We start from the raw sequence: 24,724 nt of genomic DNA, 5'->3' as shown, positions 1-24,724 counted from the left end.
AATCATCAATGGGCTTTTAACCTGATCTTCTACATAAATATGACCTATTTCACAAAATTATTTACATCCTGTTCAAAATTGTGTGATAGTACAAAATACAAAACCAGTGTTGTTTTGACAGTAAATATCCAATCATTATTTCTTGCTTCAAGTTTCTCACAACCCAGTCTTTTTTAAGGAGCATTGAAATCGACTTTAATATATGACTAAAAATATTTAAAATAATGCATGAAGCTTAACTATTTTCTGCTCTTGTAAGACATTCCGATATTTCTAGTTTTCCTATTTTTGTCTAGAGTATAATTTTATCACCATCATCAGAATTCAATTTGAGTTCTCATGGCACTATTATACTCCTGTATAAGAAATTATTTTTAGTTCACTGTATGTACGTCGTCATAAAATAACATTCTCTATATCAACAGGTTCAGTTTTTTCAGGTTTTCCAAACCTAATTATTGCGTATCCTCAAGAGTTTCTTTGAATTTCTGTGTCATTTTTATTTCCAGGATGTGTGTATATTTCGAATTGAATTGTTAAGGCGACTAATTGTTTTGTATTATAAGTATAACTGCTTATAGGCTTTCTTATATATTGAACTTGTAGTTATTTGTTATTTTTTTTCTCTCAGAGTTTCATCTCAATTTCTTCTTTACCTCTTTGATTATAAACTTAACAGCACCTTTTATATTTGGTTTTAAAAGCTAATTGTCAGTAATGTGTTTCTGTGGGTAATCTGGTTATTACCTACAAAAAATGTAGGGTCTAAGTCCATTGAACTAAGTCCTTCAATATCTATGAACTATTAGATAAGGCGCAGATTTCATTTATTTGTCTTGGAACTATTCTAAACCGTAAGAATGTATTCGCACATTCTTTCGAATGTAGACATAGCCCGAGCTGATGCCTGGGCAAAAGAATGCCGGAGCTTACGGTTTATTGCAGAAACGCTTGGGGTGGCGAAGTCTACCATTCACGATGCACTCCGGCGTTTGCGAGAAACTAGTAGCTACGATCGGAGGGCTGGCAGTGGACGACCAAGGACAACAACGGCACTAGAATAGATTTATCGCGCTGTCGGTATTAAGAGACCGACAATTAACAACTCTTGAGGTTCGGGATAGATTTGAAGTGATGCGAAACACACGTCTGCATGGAATTATATTAAGGCGAACCGTGACGGGGTTCAAATTCTTGGAAAGGTAGCGTAGAGAAAGGCGATTATTTACCGACCAGGATTCTCATTGAACTGGAAATCAGTTATGGTTTAGGGTGGAATTAATTTCCACGCTTGGACTGAACTGATTTTCATTGATAACGAGGTCTGACTGCTTCGAAGTGCTCCTAGAGGTTGTGATCCCATTTACTCCATTTAATGGCGACCAATTCTTTTATGGGATGCTATGCCGGTGGAGCATGTCCAAAATTTAATTTCTTCGATGCCTGACAAGTTTGGAGCCGAAGCAAAGAGGAAGTACTTTTTATTAAAATGACATCTATTGTTCTTTTTGTCATTCCCACGGCTCTGTTTTCTCACCCAACGTTTTCTACAGCCATTAAAACGTTTTCCCACTAAGTTTTACAATGTTGTTTTCGTTTCTTTTTTATTTATTTAGTTTGTTTAGTCTTCTGTTTAGTGGTGTTATTATTTTTATTTTATGTTCTCCCATCTCCACGTCAACTCCTGCTTTTGCATTATTCTTTTGATCTACTCCTGACAAATACAACAGACTTTTCTTGGAACCATACATTTCCTTTTTTCTTTTTTTTTTTCTGTTATATCCGTGAAGGTTAGGTTTGGTTTAGGCATTTGATACTTATCCTTTTCCGTATACTTTCAACATTCCATATTCCGAACACCATTTTCTACTAACTTTCATTTATGAATGAATATTGTTAATTTTTTCATATTACATTTTGTTTCAGGCTGAGTTAATACACATGCGAGCGGAATTAATAGAATCAAAATCAAAACGAGAGGTTCTGGAAAATGAATTGCATCATTTGTTACTCCAGTTACATTCCTCGCAACTTTCCAGACTTCCAGATAGTTTAGGCAACAAAAAACAAGACCAATACATTAAACCGGATGTCAACATGATAAAACAAAAATTTGAGGCCGAAATTAGGCAAAGTCCAATTCATACAGGTAAAATACCTACAGGTCTTCTCAATGTCTTCATGAATGACTGCAGTTGTGGTAGTTATAGCCCGCCTCAAACTACTGTTACTTTCCTTTAACCAAAAACTGTGGTACGCAAATGGTCAAGTTTGAAACTTTTGAATCTAAAGATTGTCCATAAGGCATAAGGATAACAAAAGAAGTTTTTTATATTGTGTAAATACAAACATTATTATATTACGAAATGATACGTAATACCTTCAGAGAAATTCAATAATTAATTTGCTTGGGATCTTAAAAAACCATACAAGGGTCATAGTTTAGGCCTAGCACAGGTGTAGATTACAATGATTTATTTTATGCACATAAAACGACTAACAATGTACACAATGCAAATAGTAGTTTAGGGTGGGCAGTTATCACTAATATAATTATCCATCAGAGTTATTGAAAAGGCCAAGAGCAATATCTTCATTATCATCTAAAATACCAAAATGAATTCTTTATACAAATTAATTTAATTAAAATTATTAACGAATGAATTTGAAGAGGAAAGTTTCAATATTCCAACCACAGTTTTGTTAATGTTAATTTTGAACCAATAACATTACGTACGAGTATAAGTCTATTTCTATTTTTTTGTATTTTCAATACATGTTTTAATTTCGAGACCTTCACAATTGAGAATTCCTCTAAAATAGAGAAAAGTCATGCCAACTAGCCAAAAATAGCATATTGAATCTAAAATTTCTGTTAAATAAATCATTATAAAACATACTTTTGTTGATTTTTGTTGGTGCAAAAACATCCCTACTTTCCATATTATATATTTTGCATTATTACTCATGCTATCAAATTTCTTTAATATTGGTGCCCTATCATATTTTTCAGTTTCAACTAAGGATCAAGATGAATTAAAAATTAACCCAATGCTGTTAGAACCTGCTCAGTACAAAGCCAATATTATGCAGTTAGAATCAGAAAATGCGTCTTTGAGGAATGAAGTTTTATCACTTACTAGTGAAGTTTATGGTGCTAAGTTAGCTGCGAAATATTTGGACAAAGAATTAGCGGGAAGAATTCAACAGCTACAGTTATTAGGTAAAAATCATAATATATCATGAACGGATCTACACTATTTTATATGACTCTTGCATGCATTTTTCCTTTTCCAAAACTGAAACTTCGAAATTTATTCCTAAAAATGAATCAAAGATAATTTGATAAATTTGATGATAAACAGAAATTTTCTGATTGTTATTAATCAAAAACATTTTTGTAGGTAGAGAAATGAGGGGTGATATAAGGGACAAATTATGGAGACAATTAGAGTCAGAAATTCTTTTACAAAGACACAAAACCGTGGTTCGTGCCTGCAGAAGAAATAGTGCATTAAATGGAACTTCAAAATTGAAGCCCGATGCTGATTCAAATGCCGATACGACAGAGCACTTTGGGGATATCCGCACAGTATTAGTTAGAAGAAAACCTGATCAAGGATTGGGTATTAGCATCACAGTAAGCATTTATTTTATTGGAGAAACTAAAAAACTAACAATACTCTTGTTTTCACACTACATGAAAATCAATGTTTTCTTAGGGCGGTAGAGAACATGGAGTTCCTATTTTAATATCAGAATTGGAACCTAATGGGCCAGCTGCCTTATCTGAACAACTCTACATTGGCGATGCAATTCTGTTTGTAAATGACATAGATTTGAGGAATACTTGTCACAGAGAAGCAGTTAGTATTCTTCAGCAGCAGCAAGGGGACTCTACTTTACAGGTTCAATATGTAGCGGCAGATGATAGTGATAATTCTTTAGAAGAAGATGGATTCAATTTTAGGTAGGAAATACTTCTTGACTTGAATTATTTAGAACCCTAAAACATACAATTCAAAATTTTTATTTAAAAAACAAATTAAAGCATAGTGGCCTAGTTTAATTTTGCTAGGGACTAATATACTAATTATTACCTATTACTATTATGTTAAATTTTGTGGTTTTCTTCTGTATATTGAAATTTTATTTTACTTGTATCTTTATTTAGTTATTTATATGTTTCTTTTTACTTTTTACAAGCTTTTGTCTACAAACTTACCATTTCTAGAACATTAGAAAATTATTTTTGTTCTAGTACATGTTAATATAAACTGCTGCACAAACTTTGGTTTTATGTCCAAAATGACAAATAGTTTTGATTTATTAGAAATTGAATTGTTTGTTTCTGGTTTGATGCCTTTGATATGTCTGATATTATATTATTTAAAAATACTAAAAAAAACTTAGTTCCAATGAAGCCAGTAAGTCATTTAGATTATTGTATTCACAATGAAATTGTATAAATGCTATGATGGAAAGTATAAATCAAGTTAACCTGAGTTCACAGAAACTGTGAAACAAACACATTGGTGTATCCAATTGGTTAAAATACACTTTTACTGTATAGAAATAAAATAAACATTCGTCATAAATTTGTAAGTGGAAGTGAAAAAATACAATATAATATATGTCTAGCATTTCTAGTGAAAATGATGATCTCTAAACATAATTGGAGAGAAATTATATGATTAAAAAATAGAGTGTCTCGATATCTTTCTTCTTATATTAACAGTTCACATGTTTCTTACTTATTTTCGTAAGAATTTCTCATGCTCTAAATATTACCACCATTCTAATCTTCAACTTTTCTCTATGCTTGTTTTAGATTTTTTGATGAAAGTGTTTGTGATACTAACAGTGCAACTAATTATAAATCGACTGAAGATATAATAAATACACCTACAGCTCCTCGAACGCCAGATTCTAGTTCCGGGAGTAGGTGAGTGTAAATGGCAACTATCAAATAAATGTTTGTATATAGTATTATTGGTATTCCATTCCACATAAAGATATCCTTGATGTCAAACTGAGAGAATTAGTTGAAATTTAATTTTGTGTGACAAACTCTTACTCAAAACAGTTCAAGAGATGTTTGATACGAATTAATATAGCTTTTAATTTAGGTAACTAAATGATATCTACATAAATGTTTATTATATTAAAGAAATAATGATTATTAACTTTCGTCACATTGATGTGCTATAAACTATGTACTATAAACTTTCTTAAATACATTAAGTGACCCTCAGTTCTTGGCTAATAGTACTTTTACACAAATCTTTTATTTTCGTAATGGTGTGTTTCGTTTATTGTGTCTTGGATATATTATTGTTTTTATTTAAATATCTGTATTAAGTTTCCCCACATAAAATTATGGTACAATAGTCATATTTACGCAACAAACTATTTAAATTTTGTACTAGGGTTACTATATCAACATAACTTATTTTTTCATTTATTTAACTTCATAGATATTTTTTAACCATACAAAATTTAATATGAGCCGTATTTATTGATAATAGCCATATTTAATTTATCGAAGGTATTTATTATAAATATTTCCTAGTATAAATTATAAAATTGATTTACAAAATGTATACACATTAATTCTTAGTGATTATCTCAGTTTGACATTGAGTAAATAAGCCTCTTGCCTTATAATTCACAAACTTAGCATCATTCTTTTCACTATTAATATTATATATTTATATACTATTTTTAAGGCAGTATGACTGCCATCTCTTTATGTGTATAATAATATGATAAATCTTTTATTTTCTATTTAGCCTTTTATTTTGTAAATTTGCTGTTATATGTTTTTCTAATATATTTTATTTTATGATTTGACTAGATTTTCATTTTATTTCTTCCTTAAAATAAAGAGACAAACAAGTTATAATCAAGCTGGTATAGAATAAAGAAATATGAGGTAACAGATATAGCCGAAATTGAGTGCTAGAGTAAAATTCAAACAGCGTTTTGTTAAATCGACAATGAATGGTTAGCATATGGATACAACAATTATAACACAATAACAAATTTTGGATAGAATTTTCAACTTTGCTGTGGAAACAGTAAAAAATGAGGCAGTTAAAGTGATAAGCTTGGATAAAATTGATGATTTTTGTCACCAATATGGTTTTGAAACAAAAATATATTCAAGGTTTCTCTTGAAGGAATGCCATAGCAGTATGACTGTTTGGTTTTGATTTCAATTTTGATTTAGTTTACAATTGCCGCATGTTTTATCAAACACAAAATTGCATGCCTTGAATCACTTTAATGACTGAAGTTCATTAATATTCATAACATTTAATATTTTAGGTCCCCCAAACAAAAAAAAATTAGCAGTGCCGATGAAATATTTACAAGTATAGGTATTGATAAGAAACAAATAGAACATTTTCAAAATATTTTCGACAACATAACTGGTGATAACGGAAATTTGCAGGAATACAATGATTTAAGACAATCAACTAATGAAGATGTATCGAAAAGTAAATCAAATAATAATGATTCCCCTGAGAACATTACTAAAAATATTACTACCGACAATGATTATAATGTAGATACAAATGATTTAATTCTGCTTGATAATGTAACAAACAATATTATCAAATTAGAGAACTTCAAAAAAGTAGACGTTATGTCAACGATAGAAAATAATTGTAACACATCAACAAACTCTCTTAATTCTGAAAATTTATCCTCGCCTATGCAAACAAGTACAGACATTTATTTAGATTCTGAAATTATTTCAACTGATGTTGCATCTAATGATTCTCAATCTCCTAAAAATTTACAAGAACCCTTTAAAGTAAAGTTTAATTACGGCACTGGGAATGTCAAACCAGAAAGTGAATTGAAACTTTATACTTCTAATGAATCACTTTCCAATCCAAAAAGTGATCAAAGTCTGCTAAATTCAGAGGACAGCTACCGAAGCTCTCCTGTATACAAACTTACTAGAGAATATAAAAAACAGAAGAAGTACAAAAAGAAATACTTTGGAGTTAAAACGTTGCAGAGCATATTTAGTAAATATGACGGATATTCTGATATTGACACAACTGCTTCCGAGTTTGGAGATGATCCACCAAGAAATGTAATAAAAGAAATGGAAATTGTCGAAACTGACTCCAATAAGTATGCAGATATTAGTCCTCAATTTGAGGAGAATATTCATAGTTTGTTATCTGATATTTTTGTAAAACATTTTCCAGTAGTAAGTTCAGAACAGAATACAAGCATAAATTTGAATAGAACTGTCGGTACAAAAAAATATTTTTCTTTACATGGCCAGAATTTGAGAGTAGGTAAAGCGCTAAAATTGTGTCCTAATGACGAACTTACAGATAATGACAGTGATCAAAAAAAGGAGAAACTTTTGGCTAGATATGTTTACAATGCAAATTCTTTAAGTGCTGAAGGTATTGGTGATCCAGACTTTGGGACACCCGTTTGAAATAGGATATCTTAGGTATTTGATTTCTTGATAATATCGTATATAAACAACAATATCTTCATGGCTTCTTGAACATTTGATGATGATTACTCCGAAAATTATTTCTATTCATACTTATTATGAAATAGATTGATTTTGTGCATTCTTCAATAGAGAAATTAATGTGTCAAAATCAGTTTCGATGTGAATATTTACCAGATATGTAATATTTACACCGTCACTTTTATTTAATAGTTATGATCGATCAACTTTCTTGTTTTGTGATTAGATTCTTGTCTATTACTGAATTTAAAAGGTCAATAATATCTAATATGTGAATGAAAAAATCAAACGAAAAATGTACTACATCTGAGCTGAATTTTTAATATTGCTGGATACTTCTAACAAAACCTATCATTTATTTGTACATGTCAGATGAAATGATGAATGCTGAAATCGACATGTGTCTATGCCATGTGATGATGATTTATTTTATATCATTGAAGTTAATTCTCAAATGTTGATGTTTACATCTTGCCATTATATATTCTGTTAAAATTTAGAATCTTGAAACCTAAATGCAGAATAGGACCAATTGAAACCTTCAATACGTTAATGGGAGTAGAAAATAATAATCAAAATTAGCATTCTGACAAGTAGACATACACAAAATATCTTACATAATTCAGTATACTTACCACAACATATCGATTGCATATATTTGTGACGATGAGGAACCTTATAAACAATGGTAAGGATTTTAAACTAATTTTTAATGGAAGTTTAGTATTTAAAATATTTTGGATCTGTCCCAAAATATTTAGGTTTGATAACTTGTAAGTGTATTGTAAAAAATAGTGTCTTTTTGGTTTATCAGCTGGTATTACTTCAGTAAAGGTATTGTAACTTTTTAAAAATCACATTTTTTATTTTTGTTTGCCTTTCCTGTTTACTGTCATTCAACAACAGTCAAAAACATACTTTATCTCAGATAGAATGTTTCAAAAAGTATTAATAACCCAGGTAACTCTATCACACTTATCTGTACATAGTCAAAACATTGTAATTCATTAAAAGTTTCTATGGATGAGTCAACTGATACTATTCTTGCAAAATAAACTTAAGATTATGTTTTCAATATTTTGGTTGGTAGTATGGTAAGTTTATTGCTGGCTCACAAATCAGTCATTAGTTTCTTACCAGCTGAGTTATATTGATGGAAAAACTTATCTATAATTATACGAGGTATTCTACAATATAAATAAACACGGGTATTTTTAGGTACACTTTCTTTAACTGATTTTTAAAAAAGATTAAACTCTTTAAGGGTGAATTGAGAACCTTATTTTCAGTTTCAAAATTCTAGTTAGTCATATTTTGGGAGTGATTAGAAGGCATTAGGATCTTTGATTTCATATTATTATCATGAAGTGAGGGTTACATTTTCTTTTATTGTAAAATATTTCTTAAATCAAAAATAGTGATATTTATTGAATATTTTTTGCATAGAAAAGATACATTAAATTTGTTGCATTGCAGTATAAAAATGATCAGAAAATTCAATAGAATAGAGAAATTGTACTTTTTTCAATATTTGGTGCCTATATTGTATAACTAAACTACTGTTCTAACAAACTAAATATGTATTGTAATATTTCTAGACTTTTACGCGTTCATATTTTGGGTATCCTCCTAATGTGAGGGTATGGTTATCAATATAGATTTCAACTGAATCGGTACTATAGTTGGTACTGAAAAATTTGCATTTCATATATTATTATACTTAGTGTCTGCTAAATTTGTATCCAGTGGTTGTCGTAAGCCATTATAAACATAAAATATTTTCTACACATCAACAAAACTAAGAAACCAAATAAACTTTCTCTTATATTATGAATAAGCTAGAATCCTATAAACTCAGTTATCAATCATGGCATTTTGAGTGCATTAGAAATGGTACTTACATAAAACATTCATTAAAGGTTCTTTTTTGAGGATTCGGAGTTTAGTATATAGTTGCGTTTTGAAATCAGTTTATATTCACTGGTCGTTGCTTTACCCTCCTAAGCCATAATATTTTATATTAAAATCGTTAGGTAATAGTAAAAAGTAGCATAGAACATTAGGAGGGCATGCTTCTTCAATCGACCAACCACCGATCTAAAAGTATATTATAAATAATTTAATAGTTGTCAAACGTTAATGTCAAAATTTTTACACTCATACTAATAAATTTCTACGAAGTTCATTTCAACATATTTTTTACACTGATTGCTGAAATTTTGTAAATTCGAAAATATGGTTGGAATTTATCAATTAATTGCTCAAAAATAAATGAAGTATTAAAAGTCATAACCCCAAAAATTTATTATTGTGTTTCAATTATTCCAGTTTTTTATAAATGTAAGAGTTTTTATGGAAAACACATACTTCGTTGGTTTCCTGGCTTTCGCTATCTGCATCACCATATCATTTATCCCTACATTATTTTCATCTAGCGTAAATAATACCATCCACCAAACTGTAAAATAAGAATTTTACTGCCTATGTAGAAATTTGGCAATTTGTATAAACCAAAATATAGTTATGCGTGTGGACAAATGGTTCTCTCAGCCTTATCAATGTCTTGTGCGAGGGTGGTTTAACAAAAGAGTAACTTTTCAGTTAGAAAGTTACTGTAGGGGTTAGTTACTTTCATTGGGACACGTTCTTCACACGAAGTGCATAGCTTTGGTTGTATTATTAATTACGGTTAAAAATATCCAAACATTTGTTTACATTTTTATTGCGGGCGAGCTTTTGATCACCATTAAGCAATCGTGGCACTCATCTCGCAGATAGCTTTTTCACATGTAACTTCTCATACAAAATATTACATACTCGTTTGGTTCAAACATACTCCATTAACTATCTTATTTTATTTGACGCTTTCTTAGTACCAGGGGATTGATTTTATTGAGATTTTCTGCTATAGTTTTACTAAATGACGGTCCCGAATGTTCAGCATCATCCGTAACCATATGACTACTTTTTAAAAGTAGAGAACCAGTACAAATAATTTTTTGGGACCGAGCTCTTTTAGCATAATATTTATTTATTTTTTCTCGGTTTCTTTAATTGTTTTTCCACGTAAAAAATAATGTTTAATCACCGCTCGAAATTTCTTTTTCTCCACATTTACCGAACAACGAAAGCCGTTTTCTTCATATGAAAGTTAAAAATAAAATTTCTGTTACATTTATGAAGATTTTACTAGATGACATCAGAAACATGGCGTAAAGTAACAATATAATCAGCGTTGTGAAAGTCAATCTACTCTTCCATCAAACCGCCTTCGTATAGACTATACATTCTACCATTTTATTGACAAAAATGTTATGATCAATTTGTTTACTAATACTTGATTTCTATTCGTAGCTTGTTGCATCTGTTTTCTTGTTTGATAGTATTGAAATAGCCATGATTGACAGATTAAATTAGATTTGGTGTATGTATTTTATTTACGCTTTTTTTTAATTAGGCGCTCCTTTATGCTCATCTTAACCTCAAGCTTTTTACATATTATATATCCTGCTAAGGTCTATTAATAAACCATATTGTTAGTTTCGTTAAATGCCAGAAAAATGAATTTGTGAAATCTTTTAAAACATATCTGTCTAAATAAAAGATTATGCATTTTTGTTTTCTAGTTTTTTTAACCAATTTTCTACTTTTCAGCAGAAAATGACGTTTTTGTTCTGAAATAGTAAGCAGTCACCTAGTGCTAGTTCTAGTGTATTAGTGGCGGTACATCCAAATGTAAATGCTAACCTTTTGTGCTGTAATTTAAAAGTGGTTAGAAAAATGGGAAAAGGTTCAATCAAACAAAACCTTTGCCGCTTGTATTAGAAGCTTGAAGATGGTCGGAAAAATAAAAATAAAAGGATCAGGTATCAACAAGGAATACCAATTACAGAAATTATCAATTCTTCATCAAATCAATCAATTAACTTGGGTTTAAGAAAGTAAATATTGAAGTGAGTAATATGAGTAAGTTGGAATTTCCAGAATCTTTGGTAAAATTGATCCTAAACATATTTTTACTACCACTACCACTATATAATATTTACACTGCCAAGTTGTCTTCTTCAAAAACCACAGTTTTCCAAATTTTTTTGATGATATTTGATTACATAAGTTTTGTAAATATTCACCAGCAAGAATTTAGGATAGTGGAAACTTTTTTATAAAAAAATTTAAAATAGGAGGTTAGGATTTAGTCTATATTTGCAAATAAGAATATAGGGAAATGAGAACCTTTTTATAAAAATAAGTAAATGCAGAAGGTTATTGGAGCTCAGGCTTCATTTTGCTTTGCTGGATACGAACTAAGACAGAGGGAATGTTTTTGTGAAAAACGTTACAGTAGGGGGTTGTTGGAGCTCAGGTTTCAGTCTGTATTTGCGAATAAGTTGTTGGCAAAGAGGGAACGTTTTCTAAGAGCACGGTATTTTTGTGAGGGGTGTATAGTGGATATAGTATAAATCCCTGTTCTGCCAGGGTCTTTTTGATCCCTAAAAGATACTTAGGGTGCATTTCACTAAACACTAATTACGTTTAGGACCACGATCTTTCCCGTTCCACTTAGTCATAGCATTATAATCGTAAAACCTAGTGGAATGGATTACGAGGCATTTCGAGCGTTGAAATAAATATTAAGGAATGGCAAAACAGAAAAAATAATGCAAAAGCTTTAAGAGATTATGTCATATTTGCTTAACTGATTTACATTAAAGTGAAATCAAAATATCTTCTGCGGCGATAGTGAAATAGTTGGTGGTGCATCACAAGAATGCATCAAAAGTACTTATAATGAGAAGGATTCTCATGGTTGCAGTCTGCGTTGCTTGAGTTTTGAAAATTCCACTAATTCTTTCAACGCTCACTCACCCACCTCATGACAAGGGTCGTCGTGAACGTTAGTCATGTCGATGTCGTTATGAGTGATGTTCTTGCCGTGACCACAACGATAGTAGTCGCTATGTGGAACGCCCAAAAGAGTATATCAGGCACCGTGAACGCTTAGTGGAATGCACCCTTAATCCTCTTAAATTGCTGTATACTTTTAATTCTCATCAGCAGCGTCATTGATAAGTTACCGAGGTTTGCGGTTTTCGGCATTTTAGCATAAAAACAGCTTGGTATTAAACTTTTGTATAAAATCCTTATGAGTGGGTAAATCGTTGATAACTGCTCTATAACAATTATTAAATATCTAGAATCTATTGTCCAACTAAATAAATATCACGAAAGTACATTATTAGTAAATCATGTTTTCCAGGATCCTATTAATTAAATGTTATATATTAACTAGAGAAAACTTCAGCGTGTCTGCTTGTTTGGTAGATAGATATATTATAATGAGGGGGCTTGTGACTTATTCTATTGAGATCTTTTCAGTTATATTTCGGTCTGCATTTCTGCTCCTTTATACTTATCTATCAGCTTGAAAACTGAATTCTTCATGTAGCTCTTTACCAAGTGCCGCGAACCACACGACTGTTAAATTATATCAGGGCTTCTTTGACAACCCAATCAATTTCAAATGTTTATTGAGCTTAAAATGTTCTATTAATTGATTTTTTTGCGATTGTTCTAATGTGTCCTGTTTCGCTCGATTACTAGTTCTATGTTTTACAAATTTAAGGACCACTGTCTATCTTTTTCTAACAATGAGGTCTTAAGAATGAATGCTTTTTGGTGATAACATTTTCGACTTGTTATTATAATGCACGTTTATTATTATTATTCTCCACTTCTGAAGTAAACCTCTGAGGTAACTTGAAATTCTTCAGTAGTTGTTATGACATTAGCATGGATTTTAAATAAAATGGAAAAGTAAAAATTGGAAAATTTTATTTTCTAATTGAATACATAAAATTTTATTGCAAACTCAAAATAAAAATCTATATGAAATTTTGCAATTTAAAAAACACATAGATTTTGTCAAATATGGTATATTATATAATAAAAAGAAAATAAAAACATACTTTTGTACTAATTATTCGATAATAACACCACAGTACCCAATTTTATATCATAAAATATATCATAAAACTTAGAAAGAATATGAGTTGAAGAACGTTTCATGCTTTACCCGATCTATCATAAATTATATTGGTGTTTCTAGACTGTTCCTACCTGATTTTTATATTTAATGAATCATTTATAAATTTTGACAATATATAAGGATGTAGGAAGAACTTTAATTTACATTCTTACAAATATTTTGTCTTACAAATAGTTTCAAATCAGTCCAACCAGAGAGAGTAAATTCCCGTTTTCTAATCGTATTTATTTCCATTATTAAGAATAAACATAAATATGAAGGAAACTTATATACAAGACAAATTTCAAATAGTCACATGTTTCAATACACGTTCATTAAGTTTATTATCAGTAATCTTAGCCACGGAATCTTCACCATTATTTGTTCTAAGCTTGTTACTCTTGTAGAAATAGAAACTCCGTTTTCAAATGAAATTTTGGAAGTGAACCGATTGATTTCCCATAAACTATCGTAACTGAATACAGTAACACATTTTTGGATTTTCCTATTTATGGGCTCATGATTAAATGTAAAAAATATTTAAGATCTACGTTTCGTCTTCCTTTCTTAGACAATTTCAAAATTTAAAATAATATCTATGAATAACAGAATTATAGGTACAATCCATAACGACCGGTAATCATTTGAGAAAATATAAGATTTATTTCTTCCATTTATTAAAAGTTTCAGATCGTTAGATATAAATTGACATTGGTAGTTTACATTTAACATATAAATATTTCAATTTTTCGTATAAACAAATGGAAACTTCATTTCTACAGTAAATCTAAACTAAGATAATTTCATTCATTCAAGGTACTCACCCTATTAAATAAATAGAACCAATATCGTGGTATATCCTATATTTTCTCCAATAAAATTAATGGTTGTTATAGATTATGCCCATTAATTATGTTCTTTACAGATATTGCCTTAAAGTTTTAAAATAGAAATGAAACGGTAAAATAAATATAAATCTTGTTGTGGACATGGAATATTCCAACTAAGTTGGTCTTGACTCTTTTAATAATATATTTTCTAATTACTTACAAACCATCATCTTAACCTATCGATATAAAAAAACTACTTAAAATAAAATTTATTTTCTTTTTTGAGCAAATATCTTGTTCAATATTTTCATATCTACATAAAAGTTCCATTCGGAAAGAAGGCAATTTTAGTTTCTAATTAACAAAAATAATTATCACACTTGTAAACAAATTCTTTTATTCGTTGTTTAAAAATTGCCAAGTGGTCAAAAATAGTGTGGCGTAATATAATTTATTTTTTTTTAATTTATCCTATTCATAGGATCATAAAATGATATACCATTCCTGTTTATGCAAACGAGTTACTTTGTACAAATTGACTAATAATTTAATTACAAGGATATGGAGACAAAGAAATTCTAAGTATTTTACCCCCAGATTCCTATTAATAATACTTACCTGAGAATTTAAAGATACCGGAAAAACTGTTTGTGTTGAATTCAAAAAGTATTCCAAGAATATCCGTTAGGAAATGATCTCAACGCCTAAATTTGCGAAAACTTGAGACTCAGTTTGTTTTGAGTCATTTTGTATCTGAGAATCGATCTGATAATATACCCAGAATTATTCATTATACATGTAAAAGTTGCAAAAATTCTATATTAATAGTATTGACACTTGAATTACTCTTTCAAGAAATAAAAGTAATTTTTCCTGAGAAATACGTACCTAGTTCAAATTAAAAGGTCTGCCCGTGAGGAATTATTATCTCTTCGTTGCTGAACAAATTTATGATAATAGATGGATTATAGAATATTCAATTTATAAATAAATTCATTTACAACTATTTATAAGAGGCCAAAAGTTCGAAATAATCACAGGAAATATAAACACTACATATCTTATCTATTTTTACTAGCAAAAATGTTTCACCAGAAATCATAGAGTAAATCGCTAACTGTAAGGCAATAATTTATCTTAAGTATTTCAATTTACAGACGAAAATTAGGATGGACCAAAAGTATAAATACAGATTATGAAAACAATATCTGAAGTGGTGCATCCATCTTATTCTGAGTAGTAGTCTCACAAAGGGTCGATAGTTATGAAAAAGGAAATGTCAATTGTTTTCGAGGGCGTGTAGTGATCCTTGGCGTCTTTTATTATGAAAGAACAATCGACTATTGGTAGGCAACTTTCAGAAACCAATTTGTTGATGTAACATTGGAGCTTATCTGAAATCGAAGTCAGCTTTAAATAACGATCGCCTAAAATTATTTTGTATGAGTATAAAGGCAGAAAGACTTAATGAAGATACGTAGATACGTATTGGTAGTATTTCTTATTTGTTTGAAATATTTCTTCAGATAGACGTATATGTATTTTATAAATTATCCTATAACGACGTTAATCATGCGTACTCTATTTTTACATTATTCTTATTAATCTTTAATTTTTTCTTTACATTGTATATTGTAGTTCTATTAATAAAATGGTGGAATAATGCTCAAGGTAAGTTATCGGCCAACATATGATTTTTTTCACTTTTAACATACACTGACACAATTTGATCAAGATTTTAATCAGAAAATTATTGTAGACATGTATCAATGATACGTGAATATGTAATTCTTAGTGATCAAATCTATTGTAATTGGTAGTTTTTCTCATTTTTATCCTTTAGGATTGAAAAATCTATATTGCTATCAATTACAACTGTTTTAGAGTACAGAAATTGGTAGTAACATGATTGTAAATTCAGTATTCAATCTATTTTTGAAAATTATCCGGGGCATTGGAACTAAATCATATTCGCCAATCACTGTTTTGTAGCGGATCGTAAAATAAGACACAATTTATGCCCCCATAAAATATAAAAAATATTTACGAGTGGTTCAAAACATGTGTATATTACTGAAAACTAAGAAATGAATTTCTCAGAAATGGAATCAATGTATTTGATTTTCACTAGTGGGTTTGAATAACAATTTTTTAATCAATTCTTATTTTATTCAAAGCAATTTATTTTCATATAAAGATATTCTCAGGAAAAATTACTCAATAATTTTACCGGATCATTTTCAACCACCTGAATTTGTCTTTTACTAGTCTAATATTTTGGAACATTAGCCATTGGCAAGTCCTTTGTTTTATTGGGAGGTCCAACGTGTCCAGGTGCCAAGTGGAGTGAACTAAGTCTGTTAGCTCCTCTTACCAACCTCCAAATGGCGATTATGAGGAGAATAGCTCCTATGAAAAACAACACAATTGTTATGACTATTCTTGCGATTGGTGGAACTGTAGTTGCTAATTTCATTAAGCCTGTCATCTCTGGAGGTAACGATTCCAAACCCTGAAAGAATAACCAAATAGTGTTAAAAAGTACATACAGCGGGACTGGTAAAACAGATAATACACTATTATTTTCATCTATCGATATTTTTTTAGTCACTTTTCTACATTATATTTATTTGTAAATAGTGAGGGAACTCGTGTGTGGAAAAGATAGACCGAAACTACGGATCACCTCTTAAACCAATGAACGTATAATCTCTCTAACCTCTCCTCTTTTGTTAATTGCTTCAATGTGGAAGCAGAAACGTTTAGAAGTTTCAAACCAACGCAGTTCAATCCGTGAAGATAGTTCATATATTTAAATATCATGAAGACAATTCATTTTTGGAGATAGTTTCTCATGTTATCTCGATTTTGTTAGAAATAATAGCATCGAAAGGTCTCGACGCTCTGCGAAGGTAAAAAAATCTACTTTCCTAGCTAATTCGACGAAAACTGATGAATAACATGAAGTATGATGAAGTATGAGAAAAATGTCAACCGATTTCGATCTATTTATACCTTTTCAGGATGGTGTACTCGTAATGCTCGAAATTCCACTGAAGACAACACCACTAGTCTTAAGTTTAATGTTTAGATATATATTTTGAATTCTGAACTGTATGTCTGTGATCCTTCAATTTCAGCAAATTAAAATAGGCACTATCATATAAATTGTTTAATACTTACTTCTTCGAACCACATTATAGGAAAAACAATGTCTGGAAAAGTGGCTACTTGTTTAATATCCACTACTTGAGAAACAGCCAAATTGATTTGTATACGTGCCCTTGCTGACATAGCGGAACCCATTTCCTGTAATTATATGGAAAATATATTACAAATACGTATCACTACGAACAAATTATATACAAGCAAAAATAAAATATTTATTTGTCTACCGGATACCGGATAGTTTGCAAATTTACTTGTGGGGCTTATCAAATGTAAAAATGGTTTATTCATATACAATGGAAGTTGATGAAAGGAATATTATTGGAACATTGAAATACACGTGAAATGTTCTAATGAGTAAAGTAAGAAACTCAGATCTGATAATGGTTCAAAGGATAAGAATTATGAAAGAAAAGTTCTGAATGAAAATATTTCTGGTTGGATCCTTTTGCCTACGTACCTTCTCATAGACAACGTATGGAGAGTTATAAGGATAGAGGGAAGATATGTGGATATATGGAGATATATGGAATGTGGTTATAACTGAAAATGAATATTGCTCCGTTATAAACTTACCGGTTGAATATCCATATAGAATGTATGTTTTTCTGGATCAGGTGGGGAAATTCCTTCTACTGCAGTTCTGTATTTATCATCAGCGAGGTAGAAATGTGGGAATGATAGTAATATAGGAGAATCTAGAAACAAAAACAAAAATGTGTTCTTACATAAAATGACTTTCCAACTGTAATAATTTGATAATTAAAATAGTATGACATGAATCGAAATATAAATACTTCGTATAATATTTTTAAGGAAATATTGTGCATAATAAAGGCAGATAAATACGAACCGTATTGACATAAAGAAACATTGAAGAATCCAGATGGTGTGCAAGGAGGTCCTTGGGGACAGAAGCATGCATTGTCTGGATTTTCCTCTACGCTTGCGAAAACATTTTTGGGTGGGCTAAATCTGAATGCTGGTACTTCGTTACTGCTTGAAAGAACTTCTTTTTGAAATCTGTAAAATGAATATAATCACTCATATCTACAATGTCGTGTATATGAGAACAGGTTGGTTATGACAGCTGAATACTTTGTCAATGCATTGGAAACTTGTTAATGTGATTAAGGCAGTTGTATTATATGCTTCATTCAAAGCCTTTGGTTTATATTAACCAAGACCCAAGTTATAAAATGGAAACATCTAAAATCGAATTGTTAGATTTGATATTACTTACACTAATGGCAATCTGCGGCATAAATCTTTATCAAAAATGTACACTGTCGTATTTTTGGTCATGTGTGGTGGGAATATTGAACCATCTGAAGCTTCTAAACTGTTACACTGATCTGTAGCGTAATGCGGAAGTTTTTTTATTCCATTTACATTGTCAATTAAACCATATTTTGTAATATCTTCTACTCCAGTATTCACCGTTATATTATCTTCCGAAGTACCATTTTTCTGAAATAATGACAAATATTTGAAATAATATCATAATAAGATGTATGATAGCTAATCAACTAAAAGTTCAAATTAGCATTTCTTATTAGAAGAATTTTAACGCAAAATTAGTTTTATCAATGTGTCGAGGGAAAGATTTGTGCTATTTCGTGGATTGATTACTATGAGTTTTATATACTTCAACACTCAACAGTGACCAAAAACTGACCTCAAAATGTGGGATAGCTCTAGCTGCAAAGATCTTCGTCTTCGTGTTCCGTAGTCTCAAATATTTCGTGAGATGTGGATAGAGGCCTCGTCCTCTACGCCACAGAGTCTACACGTTACACTCTCTGCTAAAACTATCGTCTTCAGGTATCCATTGACGCGACAATGATCCGACTCTTGTTAGTATTCATTGTTTAACAGATTTTCCCTGGTTATAGTTTCCCAGAAGTGTCTTTGCCTATCTCAATCCATATATATTGTCTCTGTAACCTGTTTAACACCTAGCTAGCTTTGTAGCTGATACCACAAAAGAGTTGGGTGTTGTGAAGGGTTTGTCCGCCCTTATTTTAGCGAGTCTGTCAACTATTTGGTTTCCATCCACTCCGTTGTGTCCCAGAATCAATTTGAGGGTAACTTAATTCTTCTTACCTAGCTCATAGCTTGTCCAGGCTTGTCCAGGCTTGTCCAGTTTTGATTCTATAATATTGGAGTTTAGAGCTCTAATCACTGCTTTGCGATCGAACAAGATGATTTGACCATTTTTGAGTTGATCTTACTATGAATATTCTGAATGACGTTGAGGTACCCAAGTAGGTATTCCGAAATTGGAGATGGGATACTTTACCTACTGTGTTCTGATTGCAAATTAAAGTAATATACTGATCTTCTTCCTGTGATGTGTAATTAGACGCTTGTCACAACATGTATTTCTTAGGGTCCTTACAAGCTATTACTATCAATTAACGAGACTGACGGTGCAATACAAGTGCATATGCGCCAATCGTCAGTAATGGACAGTTGTTACCAAGGAAACTTCGATTACGAATGCATTCGTATCAGTATAGACGAATCAGTATAGCCGTAGTTAGAGTTTTTTTGTTGTTTAACCGGAAGAATGTTAAATGTAATAGTAGAGCGACAAATTGTTGTGATATTTCATATGAAACTTGGAAAAATCGGTAATATGATTGAGTATATAATATAATAAGAAGCTCGCAATAATTTTTCTACCGATTCTTTGAATTTCATTGGAAATAACACAAATTTACAAGAATGGATAATAAGATATGACCTATCCTGGTTTATTATTTATGATCTTGAAACGAAGCAATGACTAGATCAAAGTTCAAAGAAATGATGATTATTTTTTTGGGATTGTGTACATTCACTGGATTCCTGAAGGTCAAACTATGAATCAACGTTATAACCTCCACGTTTTTGTTAAACTTTGTGAAAGGATAAGAAGGGAAGAACAAGAATAAGTTGCCCATCAAGACAATGCCCAATATTTCATCCCATTGTTAGAACATCAGTCTTATTCGCCAGATCTTACTTCGGGCGATTTCTATCTATTTTCTAAGATGAAATCTACATTTAAAAGTGCAAACCTTTGAAGCTGCAAAATCAGCATGTATATTAAATGATGAAATTTTATATATCAATCGTGAAACATAATCAGTCTACATAATCATACTATTGAATACAAATATTCATATAATTGTACCTTGTATAACAGACCGAATTCTTCATATGGCAATTTTTGTTCTTTAGGAACAACATCTTTGGCTAGTTTTAATAAAGGATCTTCGTAACCCCATAGCAATTGACCAACTGATACTTCTACAAAAGGTTTGATCTTCAAAATATCCATTATACTTGCCATTGCCAACCTCAAAAATCTTGCTGCATGTTTCGATTGTGAGGTTGCACTCTGTAACAAAAAATTCTTGATTAAGTGATGGAACAGTGGAATGATATTATTATTAATTAACAAGATCTTCAAATTCGAGCCAGAAAAGCTTGAGCGAGTTATTCCTATCCATGATCTGAATGTTCGATAGATTGTTGACGGGTTGATTCGTTTAATAGGAAACCGCTGGTAACTGAAGTGAACTATGACACTGCTTGTAAAAGTTCCCAATGGGTCTGAAAACGATGTCAGGTTTATATTTTTAAATGATTCGGTACACCGTAATATGAATTTTGGAATTTATCGCACGTCTCTTGTATTGTAAATGTGTTTCACTACTTAATTTGACTTGATATAATAATTTTATTTAGATAGTTCTATGGTGGCAAAATATAGTCAAAAAAATTTACTTTATTGCATTATATGAAGTATAAATATTGATAGCTACGTTCAACTTGTGTAAAAACCTTAACGTATAACGTATAACGTTCCTTTGCTAAGACATTAGAACTTCTTACCATTTTTCAATGATTTATGATTTCTCCAGTAAATAACAAGACATCGTCCTTTATCCAAATTTTGGACATGTTTAGATGACACCTTTTTCACATATTACATGTGTCCTTACTCAATCGAACTAACTGTATTCTTATATCAGTCTGAAAAAGGCACTTTCCAAAATTTTGTGCGTGTGGTACTCGTAGTAAAGCGCTAACTGATCCTTTTTTTCTACTTTTATTTCCTTTTATTTCCTTTCCTTAATAAAGTATCTCTTATGACATTTAAACATACATATCAAAAATTTGATATAAGTGACTCACATCCAAACTTACGGGATTGTTTATTACTGTCTACACCGCAAACTAATGTATGAACAAATTATATTGACCTTCTTTTGCTGAGATATTTTTTTAAAACCTTCTTCGTCCATTAAGTACCAAGGTTTATACAAGTTTTTTTTATTATTTGAATAACAAAATATTTTTCTCAAGCATGTGTTGAATAATTATGATACAACACGTTTTGGGAAAATACCATTATAAATAAAATATATTTGCAATTTTTTCCTAATATTAAGAGTCAGTGGATAAAATCATTTCATTTAATTCTTTTCCACGAACGTATAATAACATATTCAACAAGAATAATTTGAATTGTTTATCAATTGTTAATTTGTATTTAATAATATTATTCATTTTTTTAATACCGTCTATGCGAGGGTTACATCTTGACCCGCTTACAATGAAAAATTTTCAAATATATAATTTTTTATGAATATAGTCCCCATTAACGTTAACAATTTCTCCCATCGATGTTTTAGCGTTTCTAATTCGTCTCGAAAGAGAGATTGTTCAACATTTACAAACCACTGATTTTCTTCATTATCTTAAGAAAATCTTCCTTTGTTAAATTTAACTAATCTCCTATACGCCACAATGATGAGTCTCTTTGAGATTTGACTAAAAAAGGCATATAATGGGGCAATATTGTTACTATAGGGAGGCGTTTTTTTTTCGCCTAAAACTCTTGTACAATTAACGAGGAATGAGGCTCGTTACACAAATTCGACTTGGAAAATAAGTGACGTCTGCAACTGCAGGATGCTAACAAAAAATTTTCCAGGTATTGTTTGACTGACACGAACATATTCACGATGCCGAAGATATCGACATGAACGATCATCATTGCTTTCAGTCGCGACTTTATTGCCAAATCTCATAAATTAGATAAATGAGAATATTATTATACATATATGTAATGTATTAATTAAAAAACAAAGCAAATTATTCGTAATTATATCATGATGGGAATTGGTGAGCTAATTATTTTATATTTAGAGTTTAATCCTCTCTTTTGGTTGCAAGAGGCAGTAAAAGGTACTGTAAATATACACGTTTATTGAATAAATTTTATATGAGAAAAATGAAATTTGAGATACTTTTTTTGTTTTCATTGAAAAAAAAAACAAACGACGAGAATTAACATTTAGCTTTACACTCTTTAATTATAACTGCGACCAAAACTCTTTTTAGCGATAAAGGTGTGACGTGAATTGATTTGTGAAATTCTTTAAAGGTATATGATTCACGATAAGAATACATAATCATAAAAACAAATGTGTATCTACGTCATTAAGCTTGCAATTCTTCAACTATCGTTCTCTATAAATAGATAACTACTAACAATAAATTGATAAGAGCTGCATTCTGCAAATTATGATTAATCGCATTCATTTTAATTGTCAAGTATAATTCCATTCAAATATTCCGAATGAACTATCATTTCCACTGATAGGGCTAAAAGCTTCCGGTGTACATTGAGACAAATGTATTGTTATTACTATAGATAAATCTCATGATTCATCTAAAATTATATGCTTGTAGACAAGTTCGTATTTTCGAAGAAGTGTTTTACAAAGACCCACGAAATTAGTTTGGTATTTGTTGCTACTCATTAGCCACATATTCATAAAATCAGTATTTAGATACAAGCCAATCAAATTTTATATAACAAATATTAAGTGTTCTTGACGATCCAATTATTGAAATGACCGCTAACTAGTTAGCTCAAGACCAGCAGTGAGTGTAAACAGTGTTCTTGATGGTAAGCTTATTATCTTTATTTTCTATTTCAATCATTTTATATTTTTTTGTTTCAGCTTTTCATTTCCTCGGTAAAATTCCAAGGAGTAGGCAGATTGAGGCCTTGGAATCAACTAAGAAAAAGAGATCACTTCTTACGAATGAACGAATAACCACCCTATCTACACCCTTCTCTTGATAATGGCTTCAAAGTGGGAGCCAAAAGGTCGAGAATTTTTAAAATTCCAACGCGGTTCAACCCGTGCACCTAGTTCTTTTGAACGAAGATTATACAAGTATGCAATTCTGTAACATAATTTGTATAATGTAACGCCTTGACATCAATTCTGAAAATTATTTTGAACACAGATTGGAATTATGTAAAACCAAATTCTTGATGAAGTTACATTTATGCTAATCTATTGCAAATATAGGATTAATACTATTTCAGATTAAACCAGGCAATTGAAAATACTAGGATATCAAATCGACATGTTGCTGATAATAATTTTGTTGCAATTTATTTCTAAGAATGGTAATTATCTGAATTAACCACGATACGGATTACTTTATACGAGGATATCTAAGAAATAAGAAATAAGGTTAAACATCTGACAATTTAAATGAATTATGGTATTAATAAACAAACTAATGTCGAATGTTGCAAATATTTTAAACATATAATTAATTCAAATATCAGGTATTTATTGAAAAAATATTTTAATATAATTACGTTTCAGTCAATAAGGTATCCGATAATGAATAAATATACTTATACAATACTGTCAAATTGTGGAATTTGTTTGAAAACAGAAACTCTTTACAGTAAGAATAGTATAGAAATATTGTAAAGATCACAATAATTAAACTTTGGGCTTCAATTATTACTACTAGATCCAATTATAACAGGTTAAAGGTGAAAGCGTTAGAAAAACTGAAACATTAAATTGATAATAGGTAGCAACAAAACAGGAATATTGATAGTTTAACTTTGAAAAAGTTGTATATCTTGTTTCTGTTTAATCACACCCTAATGTTTTTTTGTAGATTTCAGTAAAATTCCTAATGTGTTGAATAACTCTTTTCTATACTATACCTAATTAATTTGATTATTTGCAGAAGTTTTTTGAACAAATTACCAGTTTTATCAATATTTGTATATCATTGAATTCGAAATAATTTTGTACTGAATATTTAATCGATTTATTGTATAATTGAATGTAATTTGAGAATAAGCTA

At 30.3% G+C, this 24,724-nt stretch overlaps 2 protein-coding genes across 3 annotated transcripts in view; one reads left to right on the top strand and one right to left on the bottom strand.

Annotated features, from left to right (window-relative positions):
• Positions 1 to 11,124, top strand: part of LOC130450912 (Golgi-associated PDZ and coiled-coil motif-containing protein-like) — a 34,437-nt gene extending 23,313 nt beyond the window's left edge. Inside the window, exons 3-8 of the mRNA XM_056789630.1 lie at positions 1,927 to 2,149; positions 3,014 to 3,223; positions 3,405 to 3,640; positions 3,723 to 3,970; positions 4,832 to 4,945; positions 6,331 to 11,124. Coding sequence (XP_056645608.1) covers positions 1,927 to 2,149; positions 3,014 to 3,223; positions 3,405 to 3,640; positions 3,723 to 3,970; positions 4,832 to 4,945; positions 6,331 to 7,471 — 2,172 coding nt within the window. The 3' untranslated portion in view covers positions 7,472 to 11,124. The remainder of the gene's footprint in view (positions 1 to 1,926; positions 2,150 to 3,013; positions 3,224 to 3,404; positions 3,641 to 3,722; positions 3,971 to 4,831; positions 4,946 to 6,330) is intronic.
• A 2,204-nt stretch (positions 11,125 to 13,328) lies between these two features.
• Positions 13,329 to 24,724, bottom strand: part of LOC130450752 (scavenger receptor class B member 1) — a 43,856-nt gene continuing 32,460 nt past the window's right edge. For both annotated transcript variants that reach the window (XM_056789365.1, XM_056789366.1), the window contains exons 6-11: positions 20,718 to 20,924; positions 18,780 to 19,006; positions 18,390 to 18,559; positions 18,113 to 18,234; positions 17,552 to 17,677; positions 13,329 to 16,880 (exon numbers count right to left, since the gene is read on the bottom strand). In XM_056789365.1, coding sequence (XP_056645343.1) covers positions 16,638 to 16,880; positions 17,552 to 17,677; positions 18,113 to 18,234; positions 18,390 to 18,559; positions 18,780 to 19,006; positions 20,718 to 20,924 — 1,095 coding nt within the window. In that variant the 3' untranslated portion in view covers positions 13,329 to 16,637. The remainder of the gene's footprint in view (positions 16,881 to 17,551; positions 17,678 to 18,112; positions 18,235 to 18,389; positions 18,560 to 18,779; positions 19,007 to 20,717; positions 20,925 to 24,724) is intronic.

The sequence above is a fragment of the Diorhabda sublineata genome, chromosome X (genome assembly GCF_026230105.1).
Source record: "Diorhabda sublineata isolate icDioSubl1.1 chromosome X, icDioSubl1.1, whole genome shotgun sequence".
NCBI lineage: Eukaryota > Metazoa > Arthropoda > Insecta > Coleoptera > Chrysomelidae > Diorhabda > Diorhabda sublineata.
This window is presented reverse-complemented; position numbering and strand designations above follow the sequence as displayed.